We start from the raw sequence: 18,487 nt of genomic DNA, 5'->3' as shown, positions 1-18,487 counted from the left end.
TCTTTTTTGACTCTTGGTAAACCTCTTTATATTTTGTTTATACATAATAATAATTATATTGATTTTTAAGATTACAAATGTTATATGTTAAATGTTAAACATTACTTTTACATTTACATTTACGTGCAATAATACATAATTGTATTTTAATAATTAATCTTAATCCATTAATAAGATGAAAAATTTATATATAATTTAAATTTTCAAATTATATATAATTTAAGATTCAAGATAAATTTTATTTCTATTATTTTTGGGGATGTGTAACACTTCAACGCTGTAATATATGTATTATAAAAAAAATTACCTTTGAAACTGATACTTATTAAACTGATACCAAAATAATCTTATCCTAATCTTTCCGTAATCAATTAAACATAAGGATTCATGTAAATAATTAAAAAGGGATTAAATGTGATTTAAAAGGTTTAATAAAAAATTCCAATCTATCATTGTCCGGTAAATCCACTGCCCCGCCATGCACTTGCTCAAAAAGTGTGGCATTTACACCACCAGACAACTCAATGATATGAGGCGTTGCCACTTTCTCAGAAAGTGTGGCATTTACACCACCAGACAACTCAATGATATGAGGCGTTGCCACTTGATCATCGACTTCAATGCAGACAGTCCGGCCTACTGCCAGAGGGCTAGAGCATTAATGTAGAAGCTCTTCCACTGTGAGATCCATAGTGTATGGATCTGATGGTTCAAACACTGCTTGCTAACCCTAACCTCTCCTCTGACTGTCAACCCCGTTCATTTTTCATTTGCATGTTGTGGTTTTCACACATGTGTGGTTGTTGCACCTAGGAAAGAAATTTGTTACGCTGCTATAATCAATTAATAACAAAAATTTCTTTCCTAGGAGGTAGTGCCACCACATTTTAAGTGCGTGTACCACTGTAGTTAACTCCAGATCGTATGCAGAGTATCGCTACTCATAGTCTTTCAGTTTACGCAATTCATAATCTATGACTTTCCCTTCTTGAGTTAATACACCACCAACACCCTCTTTACTTACATTTGTACATTACACAAATGCTTTTTCCAAATCTGCTACCTTTAGCACCGATGCAGTGGTAAGTAATTGCTTTAACTGCTCAAAACTTTGCTGACAATCTGCTATCTAGTGAAAGGCACGCCCCTTTTTCAGTAGTAAGGTCATAGGAAAAGATATTTTTGAAAAACCTTTAATGAATCGATAGCAATAACATGCTAGCCCCAAAAAGGATCTAATGTCAGCAAAATTTTTGGGAGCTGTCCATTCCATTATATATTTGATCTTTTATGGATCTACCACTATTCCCTCAACTAAGATAACGTGGCCTAAGTACTAAATCTGGTCTTTGTAAAAATCACACTTGCTATACTTAGCGTACAACTGATTGTCTCGCAAAATCTGCAAGACTATTCTCAAGTGCTTCTCGTACTCCTCCTAAATTTTTGAATAAATTAATATATCATCAATAAAAATTAGTACAAATTTATCTAGGAAAGGCTGAAAAATGTTGTGCATCAGGCTCATGAAAGTGGCTGGAGCATTGGGAAGGCCGAGAGCCAGTGCCACAAACTCGTAATGACCGTAATGAGTTCGGAATGCGGTTTTACAAATGCGTTCATCCTTTATTCTGATCTGGTGGTAACCAGATCTGAGGTCAATTTTTTAGAATACGCTAGCTTCCTGCACTTGATCAAATAAATCGTCAATATGGGGTAAAGGGTACTTATTTTTTACGGTCAGTTTATTTAGCTGGCGGTAATCGATGCATAGTCTTAAGGTTCCGTCCTTCTTTCGAACAAACAACACAGGGGCTCCCTAAGGAGATACACTAGGGCGAATGCACCATTTATCTAAAAGTTCCTGAAGCTGCATTTTGAGTTATGTTAACTCTGGAATGCTCATGTGGTAGGGGGCTTTCGAAACAAGAGCTGCTCCAGGTATTAGTTCAATGGTAAAATCAATATCACATCTAGGTGGTAATCCAGGGATGGATTCAGGAAACACATCCACAAAATCTTGAATTACAGGAATATTTTCCAGTGAAGTCATCTTATTTATGTCAATAGAGTATCCTACTTAGACAATATAAATCTGGAAGCCCTTTCTAATGCATCTTCCTAGCTAGTTAGCAGTAATAGGACGTAATTTAATGTTTTTCTTAATTCCTTGGATTTCCTCTCTTTGCCCTGACTCTGTGTTGTAGCTTACAGATTTCTCTTTACAATCCACTAGGGACCAACGTCCTTCCAACCAGTCCATCCATATTAGTACATCGTATGAACCAAAGGGGAGTACATTTAGATCAACATGGATGGGTTCTCCTCAAATTGTTATAGGGCAATTTTTTGTTTTCACAGCTACCTTTCTCTTAGTCCCGGTGGCTAGCTGAACTAGCCAAGATTTCTTAAATTTTTTGCTTGGAAGATGACATTTCTCTACCAGTTTGGGACTAATGTAACTTAGGCTAGCACCCAGATCAAATAAAACAGAAACAAGTTGATCAACAATCATACCTTCGCACTCGATCATGGTGGTCTGGTATTCAACTTGATGATCGTCCAAAGCAACGTTAATTCTGGGCATACTTCTTGCTATATCTCCAACTATGGAGGCTTCCTGCATATTTGAAAGCTGCTCCGTTCCAGCTTTGTGGGGGCAGTTCTTGTAATAATGAGGTTCCCCACATCCCTAGCATTGTATAGGTTGTTTTGGTGATTGATCAGTCGCAGCTTTACTAATTCCCTCCAATGTACCTAACAAAAATTATTGTAAATTCGGTGCATCCAAAATGCACCACACTGATCAATGTCGAGTGTTAAAGACCTTAGCAGAGCGACTAGACAAGTCCACATTCAGAATTAATGAAACTAATCATGGGGGATGAGGTGGAGGTATGAGAGGAGGAAGAACAAGGGGTAGAGGACCCATAAGGTGCTACAATTGTGATTAGAAGGGACATGTCACGAGAGTCTGTCTACTCCCAAGAAGGCCTTGGTGCTCACAATGCCGGGTCAATGCACATGCCACAGAAGATTGTCCCGAGTTGATTGCAAAATGGGAAAAAGAACCAAATAGAGGTGAACTAATTTGATCCACGTAGAACCACGAACTATTTCCACACTTCCAGTAACTAATATAAACATAATTATTAGAGGGGGTAAGGAGAGAGGGGATGATCGGGGTATGGTAACCAACCTTCAATTGTTCGGTTAGCATCACCAAAGCGGTCATACAACCCCACCCAACAGAAACAATACTATCAAGAACCGGCCACGTTTTTTGATGGGTTAACAAAGACAAAAGGAGACAAGAAATAGGACTCAAGCATAGCCACTAAATCTCGATCAATCAAAGAATGGTTTAGGCTATTCTTCCAAATTGTTGATAACAAACACATGCTAAAGGAGTTGCCTAGGAGTTTGAAAGAAGTGTTACTGGAAGACGAAGATAAAAGGAGAAATAGTATCAACAAACCTACGTAAGAGACATTTAAGAAGGGTATGGAAGAACAAGAAAAGAACTAGTAGAGAATTCTAGATTGATGCTCATGTTGCAGGATTTTGGATTAAAGATACAATGTTAGATCTCGAGTCCGATGCAAATATTTTTTCCAAAAAAACATGGGAATCATTGGGGAAGCCGCAACTTAAATATTCACCAATCCAATTGTAGATGGAAAACCAATATTACATCTTGCCCATTGGTAGGTTGGAAGATGTAGAAGTGGATGTGGCAGGGGTAAAACCTTATACCGAATTTGAAGTAATAGATACAATGGGTGACAAGGACCCATACCCAGCACTCCTTGGTATTAACTGGGAATTCGCTCAAAATCTTGGTGTTCTCAACACCTTAGCGACTATAGCTTTGAGAGTTTTTGATGACAACCATCTCAATGAAGAGAAAGCACATCTCCTAAGTGTTATCTTTAATAATGGGTATAGTAGACAACAATGTACTAAGGCTTTCGTTAGAGCTGAAAAAGGTCCTAGTGCTAAGAAAGATACAAAGGATCGATTTTCTTTTCATCTTCCTTTTATCTAAGGGACCACTGACAAGATTGCGAGGATCCTAATGAAGCATAAGGTGGTTTCAACCTTTAGGCCTTTAACTACCATCCAGAGCTCCCTTATATCTGTAAAAGACCCAATGGACCCTAAGAATATGAAGGGTGTTTATGTTATCCCATGCTCTTGTGGGACTCCATACATTGGTGAGACTAGTCGGTCGATTAATCAAAGGATTTGTGAGCATGTCACTGACATCAAGCATGGAAGGACCCGCTCTACTTTGGTAGAGCATGTAGATAAATCTAAGCATCACGTCTGCATTTAGGACGCCCAAGTTGTTGCTGGGGTTAGTCATTTCCCGTCATTGTAAATTAAGTGAAGCCCTAGAAATTGAAAAAAGACCCAATAATTTAAATAGAGATGATGGTTGGAATATGAGTAGAAGTTGGGTCCCTCTCTTGTCCTCCTAGATTTTTAGGCTTCTTTTTGGGATTTATTTTGTTTATTTGTTTATCTCTGTAGGTATTGCATCCTTTTTATAGTATTTGTTGTTGATTTATTTTTCATTAGAGTTTCTTTTCTTGATCCTTCATGTTTTTTCATGTACTTTATCATCCTATTCGTTCTTAACTCCTTTTAGTATTTTTGTTATTTGTTTAATGGCCCCAGCCCCATATTTTATTGTTGACCCTGTTTTATTTATTTATTACTTTTCTTTGATATATATATATATATATATATATATATATATATATATATATATATATATAGATATATATATATATATATATGTATGTATGTATGTATGTATGTATGTATGTATGTATTTCTTTTGACTTGTGTATATTTTTGTTTTATTTTATTTATGTTTCCATTAATTATTTTTTTTATCAAATGATCTTGTCTCGATGATTAGGGTCTTGACTCGTTTTTATAATTTTTTACTTCCCTCCTTGTTTAGAGTTTCACTTTGATTTTTTTTTTTCTAATAAATTAATTTAAATATTATTTTTGAAAAACTAGTAATATTGGGTTTTAATAAATTAATTTAAATATTGTTTTTCAAAAACTAGCCGTTTAATATAGCCCTTACTTATTAATATTTGTAATTAATTAATAAACTAATTTCATTATTATTAATATTTGTAATTAATTAATAAACTAATTTCATTATTATTAATATTTGTAATTAATTAATAAACTAATTTCATTATTTAAATATTATTTTCAAAAACTAGTAATATTTGGTTTTAATAAATTAATTTAAATATTATTTTTCAAAAACTAGCCGCTTAATAAAGCCGTTACTTATTAATATTTTTTAATAAATTAATAAAGTAATATCATTATTTAAATAGCCGTTACTTGAAATTATGTCTCTACATTGCTCTATATTTAAGACTTTGCCATGGTCTGCCTCTTCATCTGGTCCTCATGATGGTCTACCTCTTCATTTGGTCTTGAAATTATGTCTCTACATTGCTCTATATTTAAGACTTTTCCATGGTCTGCCTCTTCATCTGGTCCTCATGATGGTTTGCCTCTTCATCTGGTCCTGATGATGAACCACACTTGTTGGTTCAAAATGCGTCAGCCAAAAATTTCTCTTATGTGATTTCTACCAAAAGACTTTGCTTAATTCATTATGGATCACAAAACCTTGAAAACAGAAAAAATCTACATTGAAATAATTGCATCTAGTGCAAGAAATCAAATAGGATTAGAAATCACCATCTACATTGAAATCAATGCATTTAGTGCAAGCAATCAAATAGGATTAGAAGTCATTTACATTGAAATCAATGCATCTAGTGCAAGCAATCAAATAGGATTAGAAGTCATTTACATTGAAATCAATGCATCTAGTGCAAGCAATCAAATATCAATAGAAATCAACATCTACACTAAAATCAATGCATTTAGTGGAAGCAATCAAATAGGATTAGAAATCACCATATACACTAAAATGAACGCATCGAGTGCAAGAAATCTTCTTCCCTCTCTCCCCCCTCCATCTATATCTATATCTCCCTCCATCTCTCCTTCTTTGTCGATCTATCTCAAGTTTCAAACCCCCCAAACACACACACTCTCTCAATCCATATCTATCAATCTCTTTGTCCCTCCCTCCCTCTCTCCATCTCTCTCTTCTTCCCTCTCTTCACTTTCCATCTATATATCTATCTCCCTTTGTGTCTCTATATCACCCCCAAAACATACACTCTTTCTCCAATATATCTATCTGTCCCTCTCTCCCTCTCCCTCTCTCTCTCTCCTCTCCCTCTCTCTCTTTCTTCCCCTTCTCTCCCTCTCCCCTGCTTCTATCTCTCTTCCCTCTTGTTGTCTCTCTCTCTCTCTCTCTCTCTCTCTCCATCTTCCTCATCACTCCCTCTCTCCCTTTCTCTCCACCTTTCTCTCTCTATTTATTTATTCATACCTCCATCTCTTTCCCCCTCCAACTCCATCTCTCCTTCCCTCCCTCTCTCCACTCTCTCACATCCTCTCTGTCTTCTTTCCTCTCTCTCCCTTTCTTTCCCACCTCTCTCTCTCTCTCTCTCTCCCTTTCTTTCCCACCTCTCTCTCTCTCTCTCTCTCTCTAAATTTTTTACTATATCCCTCCCTCTCTCCTCTCTTCTCTCCCCATTCTCTCTATCTATCCTTCTTTGTCTCTTTATCTCACCACCAAACATACACACTCTCTCTCGATTTCTCCCTTATCACTCCCTCTCTCTCCACTTCTCACTCTCTATGTATTTCTTCTTCCCTCCCTCTCTCCCCCTCCAGCTCCATCTCCCTATCCATACATCGATCCTCCTCTCTCTGTCCCTCTCTCCTCATCTCTCTCAAGTCTTCTCTCTCGTACTTCATCTCTCTCCCCCCCTCTCTCTCTCTCTCTTTGTCCTCCAATCCTCTCTCTGAAGTCTTATCTCTCGTTCTTCCTCTCTCCCCCTTTCTCTCCTACCTCCATTCTTCTTCCCCCATCTCTCTCTCTCTCTCTCTCTCTCTCTCTCTCTCTCTCTTCCCTCATCTCTCTCTCTCTCTCTTTTCCCTCCAATCCTCTCTCTTCCCCCATCTCTCTCTCTCTCCAACTATGTTACTATATCCCTCCCTCTCTCCTTCTCTCCCCCCTTCTCTCTATCTCTCCTTCTTTGTCTCTTTATCTCACCCCTAAACATACACACACACTCTCTCTCCATCTCTCCCTTGTCACTCCCTCTCTCTCTCCACTTCTCATTCTATATCTATTTCTTCTTCTCTCCCTCTCTCCCCCTCCAACTCCATCTCTCTATCCCTCCCTCTCTCCTCCTCTCTCGCAAGTCATCTCTCTCATCCTTCCTCTCTCTCCCTTTCTCTCCTACCTTCCCCTCTCTTCCCCCATCTCTCTCTCTCTCTATGTCTCTTCCCTCCAATCCTCTCACTATGTCCCTCCCTCTCTCCTTGTCCCTCTCCCTTGTCCATCTTTGTGTCTCCCTCTCCCTCTCTTACCCTTATCCACCTCTCTCACTCCTCTCCCTCTCTCTTTTCATTCCTCCTCTTCCCTCTCCTTGAGTTTATCTCCGTCTCTGTCTTGTCACTCATGGAGTAAATACAAAAAGAGGTTTTATTTATTTACCATACCTCTAGTTTATTTTTATTTTTCTCTTATTTACCCTACCTCTCAAGTAAATATAGAAAAAAGGTTTTATTTATTTACCATACCTCTACTTTATTTATATTTATATTTATTTACCATACCTCTTTTTTGACTCTTGGTAAACCTCTTTATATTTTAAATTTATACTTTGTTTATACATAATAATAATTAGATTGATTTTTAAGATTACAAATGTTAAATGTTAAATGTTAAACATTACTTTTACATTTACATTTACGTGCAATAATACGTAATTGTATTTTAATAATTAATCTTAATCCATTAATAAGATGAAAAATTTATATATAATTTAAAGTTTCAAGTTATATATAATTTAAGATTCAAGCTAATGTTTTTCACATTAATAAAATTTATTTTTATTATTTTTTGAGGATGTGTAACACTTCAACACTGTAATATATGTATTATAAAAAAAAATTACCTTTGAAACTGATACTTATTAAACTGACACCAAAATAATCTTATCCTAATCTTTGCGTAATCAATTAAACATAAGGATTCATGTAAATAATTAAAAAGGGATTAAATGTGATTGAAAAGGTTTAATAAAAAATTCCAATCTATCATTGTCCGGTAAATCCACTGCCCCACCATGCACTTGCTCGGAAAGTGTGGCATTTACACCACCAGACAACTCAATGATATGAGGCGATGCCACTTGATCATCGACTTCAATGCGGACAGTCCGGCCTACTGCCAGAGGGCTAGAGCATTAATGTAGAAGCTCTTCCACCGTGAGATCCATAGTGTATGGATCTGATGGTTCAAACACTCCCTGCTAACCCTAACCTCTCCTCTGACTGTCAACCCCGTTCATTTTTCATTTGCGTGTTGTGGTTTTCACACATGTGCAGTTGTTGCACCTAGGAAAGAAATTTGTTAGGCTGCTATGATCAATTAATAACAGAAATTTCTTTCCTAGGAGATAGTGCTGCCACATTTTAAGTGCATGTACTACTGCAGTTAACTTTAGATTGTATGCAGAGTATCGTTGCTCATAGTCTTTTAGTTTATGCGATTCATAAGCTATGACCTTCCCTTCTTGAGTTAATACACCACCAACACCCTCTTTACTTGCATATGTGCATACCACAAATGATTTTTCTAGATCTGCTACCTTTAGCACCGGTGCAGTGGTAAGTAATTTCTTTAATTGCTCAAAACTTTTCTGACAATCTACTGTCCAGTGAAAGGCACACCCCTTTTTCTGTAGCGAGGTCATAGGAAAAGCTATTTTTGAAAAACCTTTAATGAATCGGCAGTAACAACATGCCAGGGCCAAAAAGGATCTAATGTCAGCAAAATTTTTGGGAGTTTCCCATTCCATTATAGTTTTGACCTTTTCTGGATTTAGCACTATTCCTTCAATTAATATAACATGGCCTAAGTACTGAATTTGGTCTTTGTAAAAATCGCACTTGCTATACTTAGCGTATAACTGATTATCTTGCAAAATCTGTAAGACTATTATCAAGTGCTTCTCGTGCTCAGGCTCCTAATTTTTTGAATAAATTAATATATCATCAATAAAAATCAGTACAAATTTATCTAGGAAAGGCTAAAAAATGCCATGCATCAGGCTCATGAAAGTGACTGGAGCATTGGTAAGGCCGCAAGGAAGTACCATGAACTCGTAATGACCGTAACAAGTTCGGAATGTAGTTTTACAAATGTCTTCATCCTTTATTATGATCTGGTGGTAACCAGATCTGAGGTCAATTTTTGGGAATACACTAGCTCCCTGCACTTGATCAAATAAATCGTTAATATGGGGTAACGGGTACTTATTTTTTACGGTCATTTTATTTAGCTGACGATAATCGATGCATAGTCTTAAGGTTCCATCCTTCTTTCGAACAAACAGCACAGGGGATCCCCAAGGAGATACACTAGGGTGAATGTACCCTTTATCTAAAAGTTCCTGAAGCTACATTTTGAGTTCTGTTAACTCTGGAATGCTCATGTGGTAGGGGGCTTTCGAAACAAGAGTTGCTCCAGGTATTAATTCAAGGGTAAAATCAATATCACGTCTAGGTGGTAATCCAGGGATGGATTCAGGAAACACATCCACAAAATCTTAAATTACAGGAATATTTTCCAGTGAAGTCATCTTATTTATGTCATTAGAGTATCCTACCGGGACAACATAAATCTGAAAGCCCTTTCTAATGCATCCTCCTAGTTGGTTAGCAGTAATAGAACATAATTTAATGTTTTTCTTAATTCCTTGGATTTCCTCTCTTTGCCCTGACTCTGTCAGGTAGCTTACAGATTTCTGTTTACAATCCACTAGGGACCAACATCCTTCCAATCAGTCCATCCCTATTAGTACATCGTATGAACCTAAGGAGAGTACATTTAGATCAACATGGATGGGTTGTCATGAAACTGTTATAGGGCAATTTTTTGTTTTCGCAGCTACCTTTCTCTTAGTCCCGGTGGCTAGCTGAACTAGCCAAGATTTCTTAAATTTGTTGCTTGGTAGATGACATTTCCCTACCACTTTGGGACTAATGTAACTTAGGCTAGCACTCGATCAAAGAAAACATAAACAAGTTGATCAACAATCATACCTTCGCATTTGATCATGGTGGGCTGGATTTCGGCTTGATGATCGTCCAAAGCGACGTTAATTCTGGGCATAATTCTTGCTATATCTCCAACTGTGGAGGCTTCCTGCATATTTGAAAGTTGCTCCATTTGAGCTTTATGGGGGCATTTTTTTTAATAATGAGGTTCCCCACATCACCAACATTGTAGAGGTTGTTTTGGTGGTTGATCAGTTGCAGGTTTACTAATTCTCTCTATCTGTCTATTTTTAGTGTATGCTGGGACCTTGGGCAGGTTCCTGGTAAACATCCCAAAAGTTCTTTGCTGATTAATCCTTCCATTTACAACTTTTTGTTGTCTATTTGCGGGTAAATTCCTCATTCTTCTTCCTAAAGCTCCTTTGGGCGGTTCATTCTTCTGTTTCATTTACTGATAACATATACGGGCTTTTCGCACCGCATCATCCATTGTTCTAGGATAGTCAAATTCTAACTTTTTCTTCATAAAATTGGGTAGGCTGCTAATAAACCGTTGAATTTTGGGTTTTTCCTCCTGCATGTATGGAACATATCATAACAGGGAGGTGAATCGCTTGACATGCCCGTCCATGGTCAAGGTCCCCAACCTTAGCTCATGGAACTCCTTCACTTTTTCATCATAGTAATGTTCAGTCAAATATTTGTCCTTCAAATGTTTCTGGAATTCTTGCCACGTCACTTGTTCTTCATCAATTTTTCCAACAGTTTTAATTTCTTCCCACCAGAGGGTTTGTCCCCTTAATTGGTAAATTGTCAATCGTGCTTTAAGTTTGTCAGTATATTCATAAAACTCGAAATATTTACCCATGTCAATCAGCCATGCTTCAGCTGCCTCTTCAGATTATCCTTCGAACAATGATGGTTTTATTTTTTTTAACTCACCCTATAATTCCATGTTTTGTCTTCTAGTCTTTATTTGGTCAAAAACATTATTCAAATGCCCCTCTTCATCCTCCTTATGTCCCTCTACTGATTATGCATTTTCCTCACCATGATGGGTTGTTGGGGTCTTCTCCCTATCCTTCGTACTGGGATCCGGTCCTCATTGATTCTATCGATCGGATAGACTTTTGAGAATATTTTCTTGCTCCTACCTCAGTCGTTCATTATCTATCCTCAAATTCATAATTTCTGCACGTAACTGTTGCACAATTTCAAGAAGGGCAGCGTTGGTTTGCCGGGATTCCTCTCCCATTTGTATCCATATATTTGGATTGGCCTCAACGTAAGGCACTTCCAGCTGGTTTGATAATCTGGGGCTCCTCTGCATTTTTGTTCTTTGGTGTTGACTTCTGCCTCTCTGTGTTCACATTTTCCAAACTCAATTGTTTATTGCATAAATATAAGTATTATGTAGCTTAATTAAATGTTCATTATCTATCATAGAAGTCTCAATGTACGAGCCTAGGCTCTGATACCATATGTAACACTTCAACGCTGTAATATATGTACTATAAAAAAATTACCTTTGAAACTGATACATATTAAACTGATACCATAATAGTCCTATCCTAATCTTTGTGCAATCAATTAAATGTAAGGATTCATGTAAATAATTAGAAAGGGATTAAATGTGATTGAAAAGGTTTAATAAAAAATGCTAATCTATGGTTGTCTATTAAATCCACTGGCCCACCATGCACTTGCTCATAAATTGTGGCATTTACACCACCAGACAGCTCACTGAGATGAGGCGTTGCCACTTGATCGTCGACTTCAATGCGGAAAATTCAGCCTGCTACCAGAGAGCCAGAGCATTAATGCAGAAGCTCTTCCACTGTGAGATCCATAGTGGATCCATCCGATGGTTCAAAATCTCTCTGCTAACTGTAACCTCTCCTCCAACTATCAAACCCGTTCATTTTTCATTTGCGTGTGGTATTTCCTAATTGTTGTGGCTCTGCAACTATCACTATCAGGGAGATACTATGGCGGTACTGTGAATACTTTCAGGGTTCATGGTGGACATTATGACAACGTCAGGCCTACATGCTCCATCGTTCCCTAGTGAGCACACAGGTGAGTTGGTAACTATTCTCTGCCCATGCACTGCATTCGGTTTAATTCCTTTGCTTTAAACGATGATCGCTGAGGTTACCATGTTGCAGGTGATGCTTTGGTTGCTGCCTTGTTCCTTCTAGCCAGACCGCAATGTGTGAGGAACGTCTTTCCTCTGAGGTAAGGTTTCAGTCTCATATTTGGAAACCCCGCTATTTCTTTTTCTTATTCTTGTAGAGGGGTTTTAACTATCGCCTGATACTACAGGCCTGTGGCTCTACCTCGCCTGGAGCGGCTCTTGCTCAAGTAAGGAGGTAACGAAAAACGTTTGGTCATAAATTAGATTTCCCTTTAAAAATTGGTCATGAACTTCGAGGGTTTAATCTTTTGTCTTGCTTTTGCAGGTACATCCTTTATCGATGGCTTTCTTGAAGTGTAGCTATGGAAGGTCCCCTAACAGAGTACTCATCCTCGATGCTTTCAGGTTGGTGTCATGAAACCCTTTGACGACATTGAGAAAGGGGAAAAATACTTCGTTTTTGGTCTTATGTTGAAAGTAACTAAGTGTTTTCTCCTTTAGCTGAGAGTGGGTTTGCTGGCCTTGAGTGAAGCTCGACCAATCCTTTGCCATATAAGTAGTTTTTAGATTTCCATACGAGGTTACCTCGATATACAGTTTGGTTATTTGATTTTAAAGTGATTCTGGGTATTCAACCCGACTGCACAATGTATTCACTGTGTATTTATCAATTATGACTCGAAAGGTTTATATTTGTAATATTATACTAGGCTACTTTTCTTGGTTTATTGGAAGTTATAGCTTAAGGGTTTCTTTGAAATTCTGCTGATATGAAGGTTGGTCGGCTCTCGGTCCATCCTTAGGGATTCGACTGAGATCTGGCACGGACCTTAACTACTCTGTCGATAATATATATATGCATTCAAAAATTTGTTGATGATTAAATGGAAGCGATGTCGCCCTTCATATATGGAATGAACTCCTATGTTGTTTTAATGGTAGTGATAAGGGTTCCAGTATTGCATTTATATTGATTTGTATTCTATTCTCAAATGGCTGTTGTTTTTTATCATTCTTAAATTTATTTCTATTGTTGAAATCTCAGAATTGCTAGGAGGAAAATAGCCTACAGGCATTTGAAAATGTTTTCTGTGTAATTGCTCGAGACAGTAATGTACTAATTATTTTACTGTTCTAGGAATAAACAAATCAAGCTTAGAATAAAATTAACAGTATTAACATATTTTTGGTCATCTATTGAATAGATTATATCATTCGTTATCTCAACCAAGAGAACATAATCTTAATAAAAGATAAAATCTACTTCCTACCTTTCTGTTCTAAATACATCAGAATATACTTACAGATTTAGCTATAACAATGATTTTCTGTTCCTGGTTGTAAATAATGCCTTTCTAGAAGTTAAATAATAAGTCCAGAATTGGTCACTTATTTGTTTCCAATTGTTTTTAGAACTGTATAAATACTCTCTGTTTTTCTGGAAGGTCTCACCACCTAGCCATGGACCTAGCAATTACGTCCAGCATCCCCCACCGAGCACTTCCTGCCCCTGACAGTCACTAAGCATACACAGTCTAGTATCTTGGGCTTCAGGACTATTGTCCAGCCTCAAGTCGCATACCAGTTCGACTGTTTGCCATAATTTGTTTTCCCACTGGTTCCTTCTGCCCAGCTCAAGGAAGAAAAATCTAAGCATCCCCTCCTCCTTCTTTTCCACTTTCTTTTAGAGAAGAAAGATGGCAACTGTTTCTAATTGTCGAAGGAGTTATGTAATTGTTTTCATTCAATTTCCTTAACAAAACTGTTTAAATTCTTTAAACAAAATATCATATTGTTAAGTAAAAATAAAAGTAAGTTTTTGAAATTCTGTGTAAAATTTAGTAAAAATATATATTAATAAAATATGTAATGTTAATTTTTATTTTTATATATTAAATAATAGTATTAGATAATGTTTTAAAAATATCTTATTTAAAATATATTTTAAAAATATTTAATAAATTTAAACTTAAAATAAATATAAATATAAAGTATAATATAATTGAATGGTTACAATTACCAAACTTCGTAATTTTGGGTGTCTCTTGCTGAATCTATTTTGCCATTAAAAATAATGATTTAAATTAACTGTACGATCAAAATTGTGGCCATCAAAATTAATTGTGCCTCGTTGGACAACGTCAAATGATAATAAACTCATGAATATACCCTCTTAATAGAATAGTTACACAATTGAGAATGAAACAAGAATGAATTCCACCACGAAAATGACCTACGTGAGCTCTTAACGATATTTCTATGCTGATTTTGCCCGAAATGTTCGTCCATTTTATTTTTATAGTGAAAGTGCTATTTATTTCTCAAAAGCTACAGCAATGATTGATTTTGGATGTCTGTTTTTATTTATAAACGAAGGAAGGGAGAACATTTATCCATGGATAAAGTAAATGAAACTTCAATGTTGAACTCAATTTCCCCAAATCTGGCTCTATGCATAACCAGGACACCGAGAAACAGATCAATTCAAAGTAATTATGCAATATTCGGTAAGAATAAGCGTTCATGGCATTACAATTCTGTGTTCCAGTTATTTTCATTGTGAGATGAAACTAAATGGCTGATATCCCTTATTCGTGTCTCCAATGTATATTGGGGACCTGATTTTTTTTCTCGTGCTCGTTCAGTAGGAAAACGATGCTCAATTCACGGCTCTGCAATTCTTTCGAATTTGTCCGTTGTTGCCAGTTAATACTTGGATGTTTCCCATTTTTATGATGGCGGCGACGAAGCTCTTACTAAACACATTTCCATTGGTGGCAAAGCTCGTGACAGTGTTTTTGGTTCTTTTGTCAGAGGCGAGTTCCTGATCAATTTGAAGAATTCCACGCTTTAATTGCAGTTGTTTATAGTAGCTGTTGTCGAAGATAAACGAAGTGTTCTGGTCCAGAAATACGTTGGGGTCCTGTGTTGAAGACGACGTCGGAGATGGGCAGACTTTCTTCAACTTCACCACTAAGGTTGGATCCATAGAAGGATCCGCAGTCCCACTTCCTTGGAAACTGTAGAGTCGATTGCTAAAGAAACTGCAGAGCGAGTTCCCAACGGTATGAGCGCCTGAAGTTACACAAAATTCACTTATTAAAAAATTTGAAGTTAGAAAATGGTAACCCAGATTTCCAGTAAGAATTTAGGAAAAAAAAACACACATACAAAAATTTCCACTATTTTCTAAAGGAATTTGTGACATATTTACATTAGTCTATTGAAAATTAATTCAGTTTTACCTAAATTAATTGGGTGGGTAAGATATAAGCTAATCATGAAAAATGCTTCAAAACGCTTAAAAGATATAAATCTAGTATAATTAATACTACTTACCTAGTAGAGTGACCATTTCTGAGATGCTCAAACCCTTGGCAGAGAATGCTGCAGCTGCATCAGAAACGAGTGAACTAGGACCGGGTAAATTCACATCGTTTATTGAAGATATGGTTCCATCTCTTCTTCCCGTTGGTAGACTGTATTGTGGCCCTCCTGCCTGTGAAAGTTTCAACCAAGTTAGAATGCTTAGGTTATTGCGTCCAATAAAATTATATTTATAGTTATAATTATTTTGAAGTTTAGAATTATTTTGAAGTTTATATGTGAAAGTATTATAATAATTTTAATGTGGGATAGAAGAACTATTTTTTTACAATGGAAAGTTATTATTAGAAAGCTAGCCCCAATGTATGTTGATGGAAGAATGATGTGCTTCTTATCTGGATGTTATCACAGGGATGGTGGGTGCGCAGTTGGACACTTTTGGGATAAATTTAATTTCCGAAAAATAGTTTTTTTTTTTTCAAATTTTCTCCATAAATTTTGAACCTGAATTTAATGGGACAAAATCTTACATATACACTACATAGATAAAAATTGAATATTTATTGATGTTAGTATATTTATTATTTATATATAAATTAAATAGTTAATAAAAAAGGGCTACATAGTAGCTAGTACTTTAGCTTAATTAAACTAAAAAAAATAGATATAAACATTTCATAACAAAAATAAAATAACTAATTAAAAGCGCTATTATTGAATGCCTTCACAAAAAATTAAGAAATGCTATTAACTAATATTATTTATATTAACTTATGTATACTTTAATGTGTGTTTATTTTTATATATATTTATGTGTTTTATTTTGTTTATTAATGCATATAATTTTTTATAATTTTTTTTTTGACATATGTTTTTAATATAATAATAAGTCATTTTGGAAATAAAATTAAAAACAAAAATTAGTAACTAATAGAAATAGAAGTTACCAAACAACCCATAATAAAACCTCAACCAATCACCTTACAAATATATAGATTTAAATTATAATAAAAAATAACAAAAAATCATTTTCCAATATTAAATTATGGATAAACAGTATAAATTTTTGATAAAAACAAACTAATGCAAAACTGAATGTATAATACCATAAGTACTACACTTATAATAATAATGTTAATCAAAATATTTATAAGAAAAACATTTTAAAGCTAAATTTACACATATTTCATTTAATAATTACCTATATTAAAAACATATTCTCACATTACTAAATCTAAACCATTCATAAATTTTTATTACCACACTTATCTGCTTAATTTAAAAATCTTTCATTTCCTCATTATCTATATTAAAAACATATCCTCAAATTACTACATCTAAACCATTCATAATTTTTTATTACCACTTATCTGCTTAATTATACTACACACTTATCTGCTTTTATACTACTCCGTTAGTTGAAGACAAACACTTTCCTAATCGTTAGATTTATGAAAGTTCAAACTGTAAAAAAGATTAGCTGCTTTAGATGGCAAATTTGAAGGAAATTTATACCAGGGCAACACCGTCTCTGGTAGCAAGCGCAATTATATCAGCACAAGAGACAACACCCGGGCATTTTTTTTCGACAGCCGTTTTTACTGCATCGATTATATTAAATCCTCTCAGCGATAGATTTGGGAATGCCGCTTTCTCTGGTACCATATTGTTTACAGGATCAATCAGAACTGATGCGTCGCAGCCCTTTAATTGACAGCGTAAATCAACCATATTCATTAGCAAAACCAGTGAACCTTTGTAAGAATTCTATTTTAACGAGTAACTTAATATGTTTAAATGAAAGACGCAAACCATAATTATCATCTTACCCTTACAAAACAGTCATGAAAATGCATGCGCAGGAGTCCAGCAGGAATAGACTTGTCTGCATTAAAGAAACTTGTGACTACTCCCCGCACGATGGATTCTGCTTGTGGACACTTCGTGTTGTAAAATCCCACCCGGAGCCCGGATTTTGCCATTATGGGTTGCAGAAAAGCGAAGAGGACGAGGGATTTTACGAGTCTGAGTGCCATTATAATCAAATGTGTCGACGTCATTGCCGTGGTAAAAATATCCCTGAGCGAATACTAATAGGGAAAAAAGCTCACTACTGTGAGATGAGAACGCTTAGAACGCTTTTTATAGCCATCGAGACAACGGAGGTGACTTGGGATTCGAGCATGTGTTGTTTATCTATACCAGACCTGTGCATACGAATATATAACAACTCCCAGATTCTTTTGCACGGCTGTATTGGGGTCAGCCGTCTTGATGATATTGATGTGATTGTTGCTTTAATACCAAGAGATAAGTTTTCTACCTTCATATTTTTATGATTATCAGAGGCGTTTGAGCTATGCATGATTTTGATGATAGGCTCTCATTATAAATTATTCTTCTTCTAACATTAAAACTGCTCTAAACCCAAAAACGGGTTATTGAAAATTCTAAATTTCATTACCTATCGAGAGCAAATGTATTGGATTCCCTATTCATTATGTTCGGTCAAGCCGCTTTAATGGGCCAGCAAAGTGATTTGATATTTGTTGTTTACGTTTTAAGTGGTTGGCATACTCTCATGCTATCTATTTCATTTAGTTTTAAATTTAAGGAGTGTAAGCTACTTTGACATTTTGACGAATCATAAATTCTTAATATATTTGATTGGTAAATGTTAAAGATACGCTGGGAGGGTAGTTAATTCTCTCTCTACTGGATTCCCCTCAATGACAAGTTAAACTTGTTTACTTTCTCACCAGTTATGTTGGATTCTTTTAAATAATATGTTAACCCTGTTGTGATGAGGCTACAGGAATAACAAGC

The 18,487-nt window shown here is 35.8% G+C and overlaps 1 protein-coding gene across 1 annotated transcript; it reads right to left on the bottom strand.

Moving 5' to 3' along the window:
* Positions 1-14,920: 14,920 nt before the first annotated feature.
* LOC149252786 (peroxidase 57-like) lies at positions 14,921-17,749 on the bottom strand. The gene is made up of 4 exons (XM_089456721.1): positions 17,491-17,749; positions 17,177-17,365; positions 15,674-15,833; positions 14,921-15,409 (listed from the first exon to the last, which is right to left on the bottom strand). The coding sequence occupies exons 1-4, from the start codon at positions 17,719-17,721 to the stop codon at positions 14,994-14,996; spliced, it is 996 nt and encodes a 331-aa protein (XP_089312847.1). The 5' UTR covers positions 17,722-17,749; the 3' UTR covers positions 14,921-14,993.
* Between the last annotated feature and the right edge of the window lie 738 nt (positions 17,750-18,487).

The sequence above is a fragment of the Pinus tabuliformis genome, chromosome 7, assembly GCF_031772625.1.
Source record: "Pinus tabuliformis cultivar Carrire ecotype Pingquan chromosome 7, CPIR1, whole genome shotgun sequence".
Taxonomy (NCBI): domain Eukaryota; kingdom Viridiplantae; phylum Streptophyta; class Pinopsida; order Pinales; family Pinaceae; genus Pinus; species Pinus tabuliformis.
Note: the sequence above shows the minus strand (reverse complement) of the source record. Positions and strands in the feature narration are given on the sequence as shown.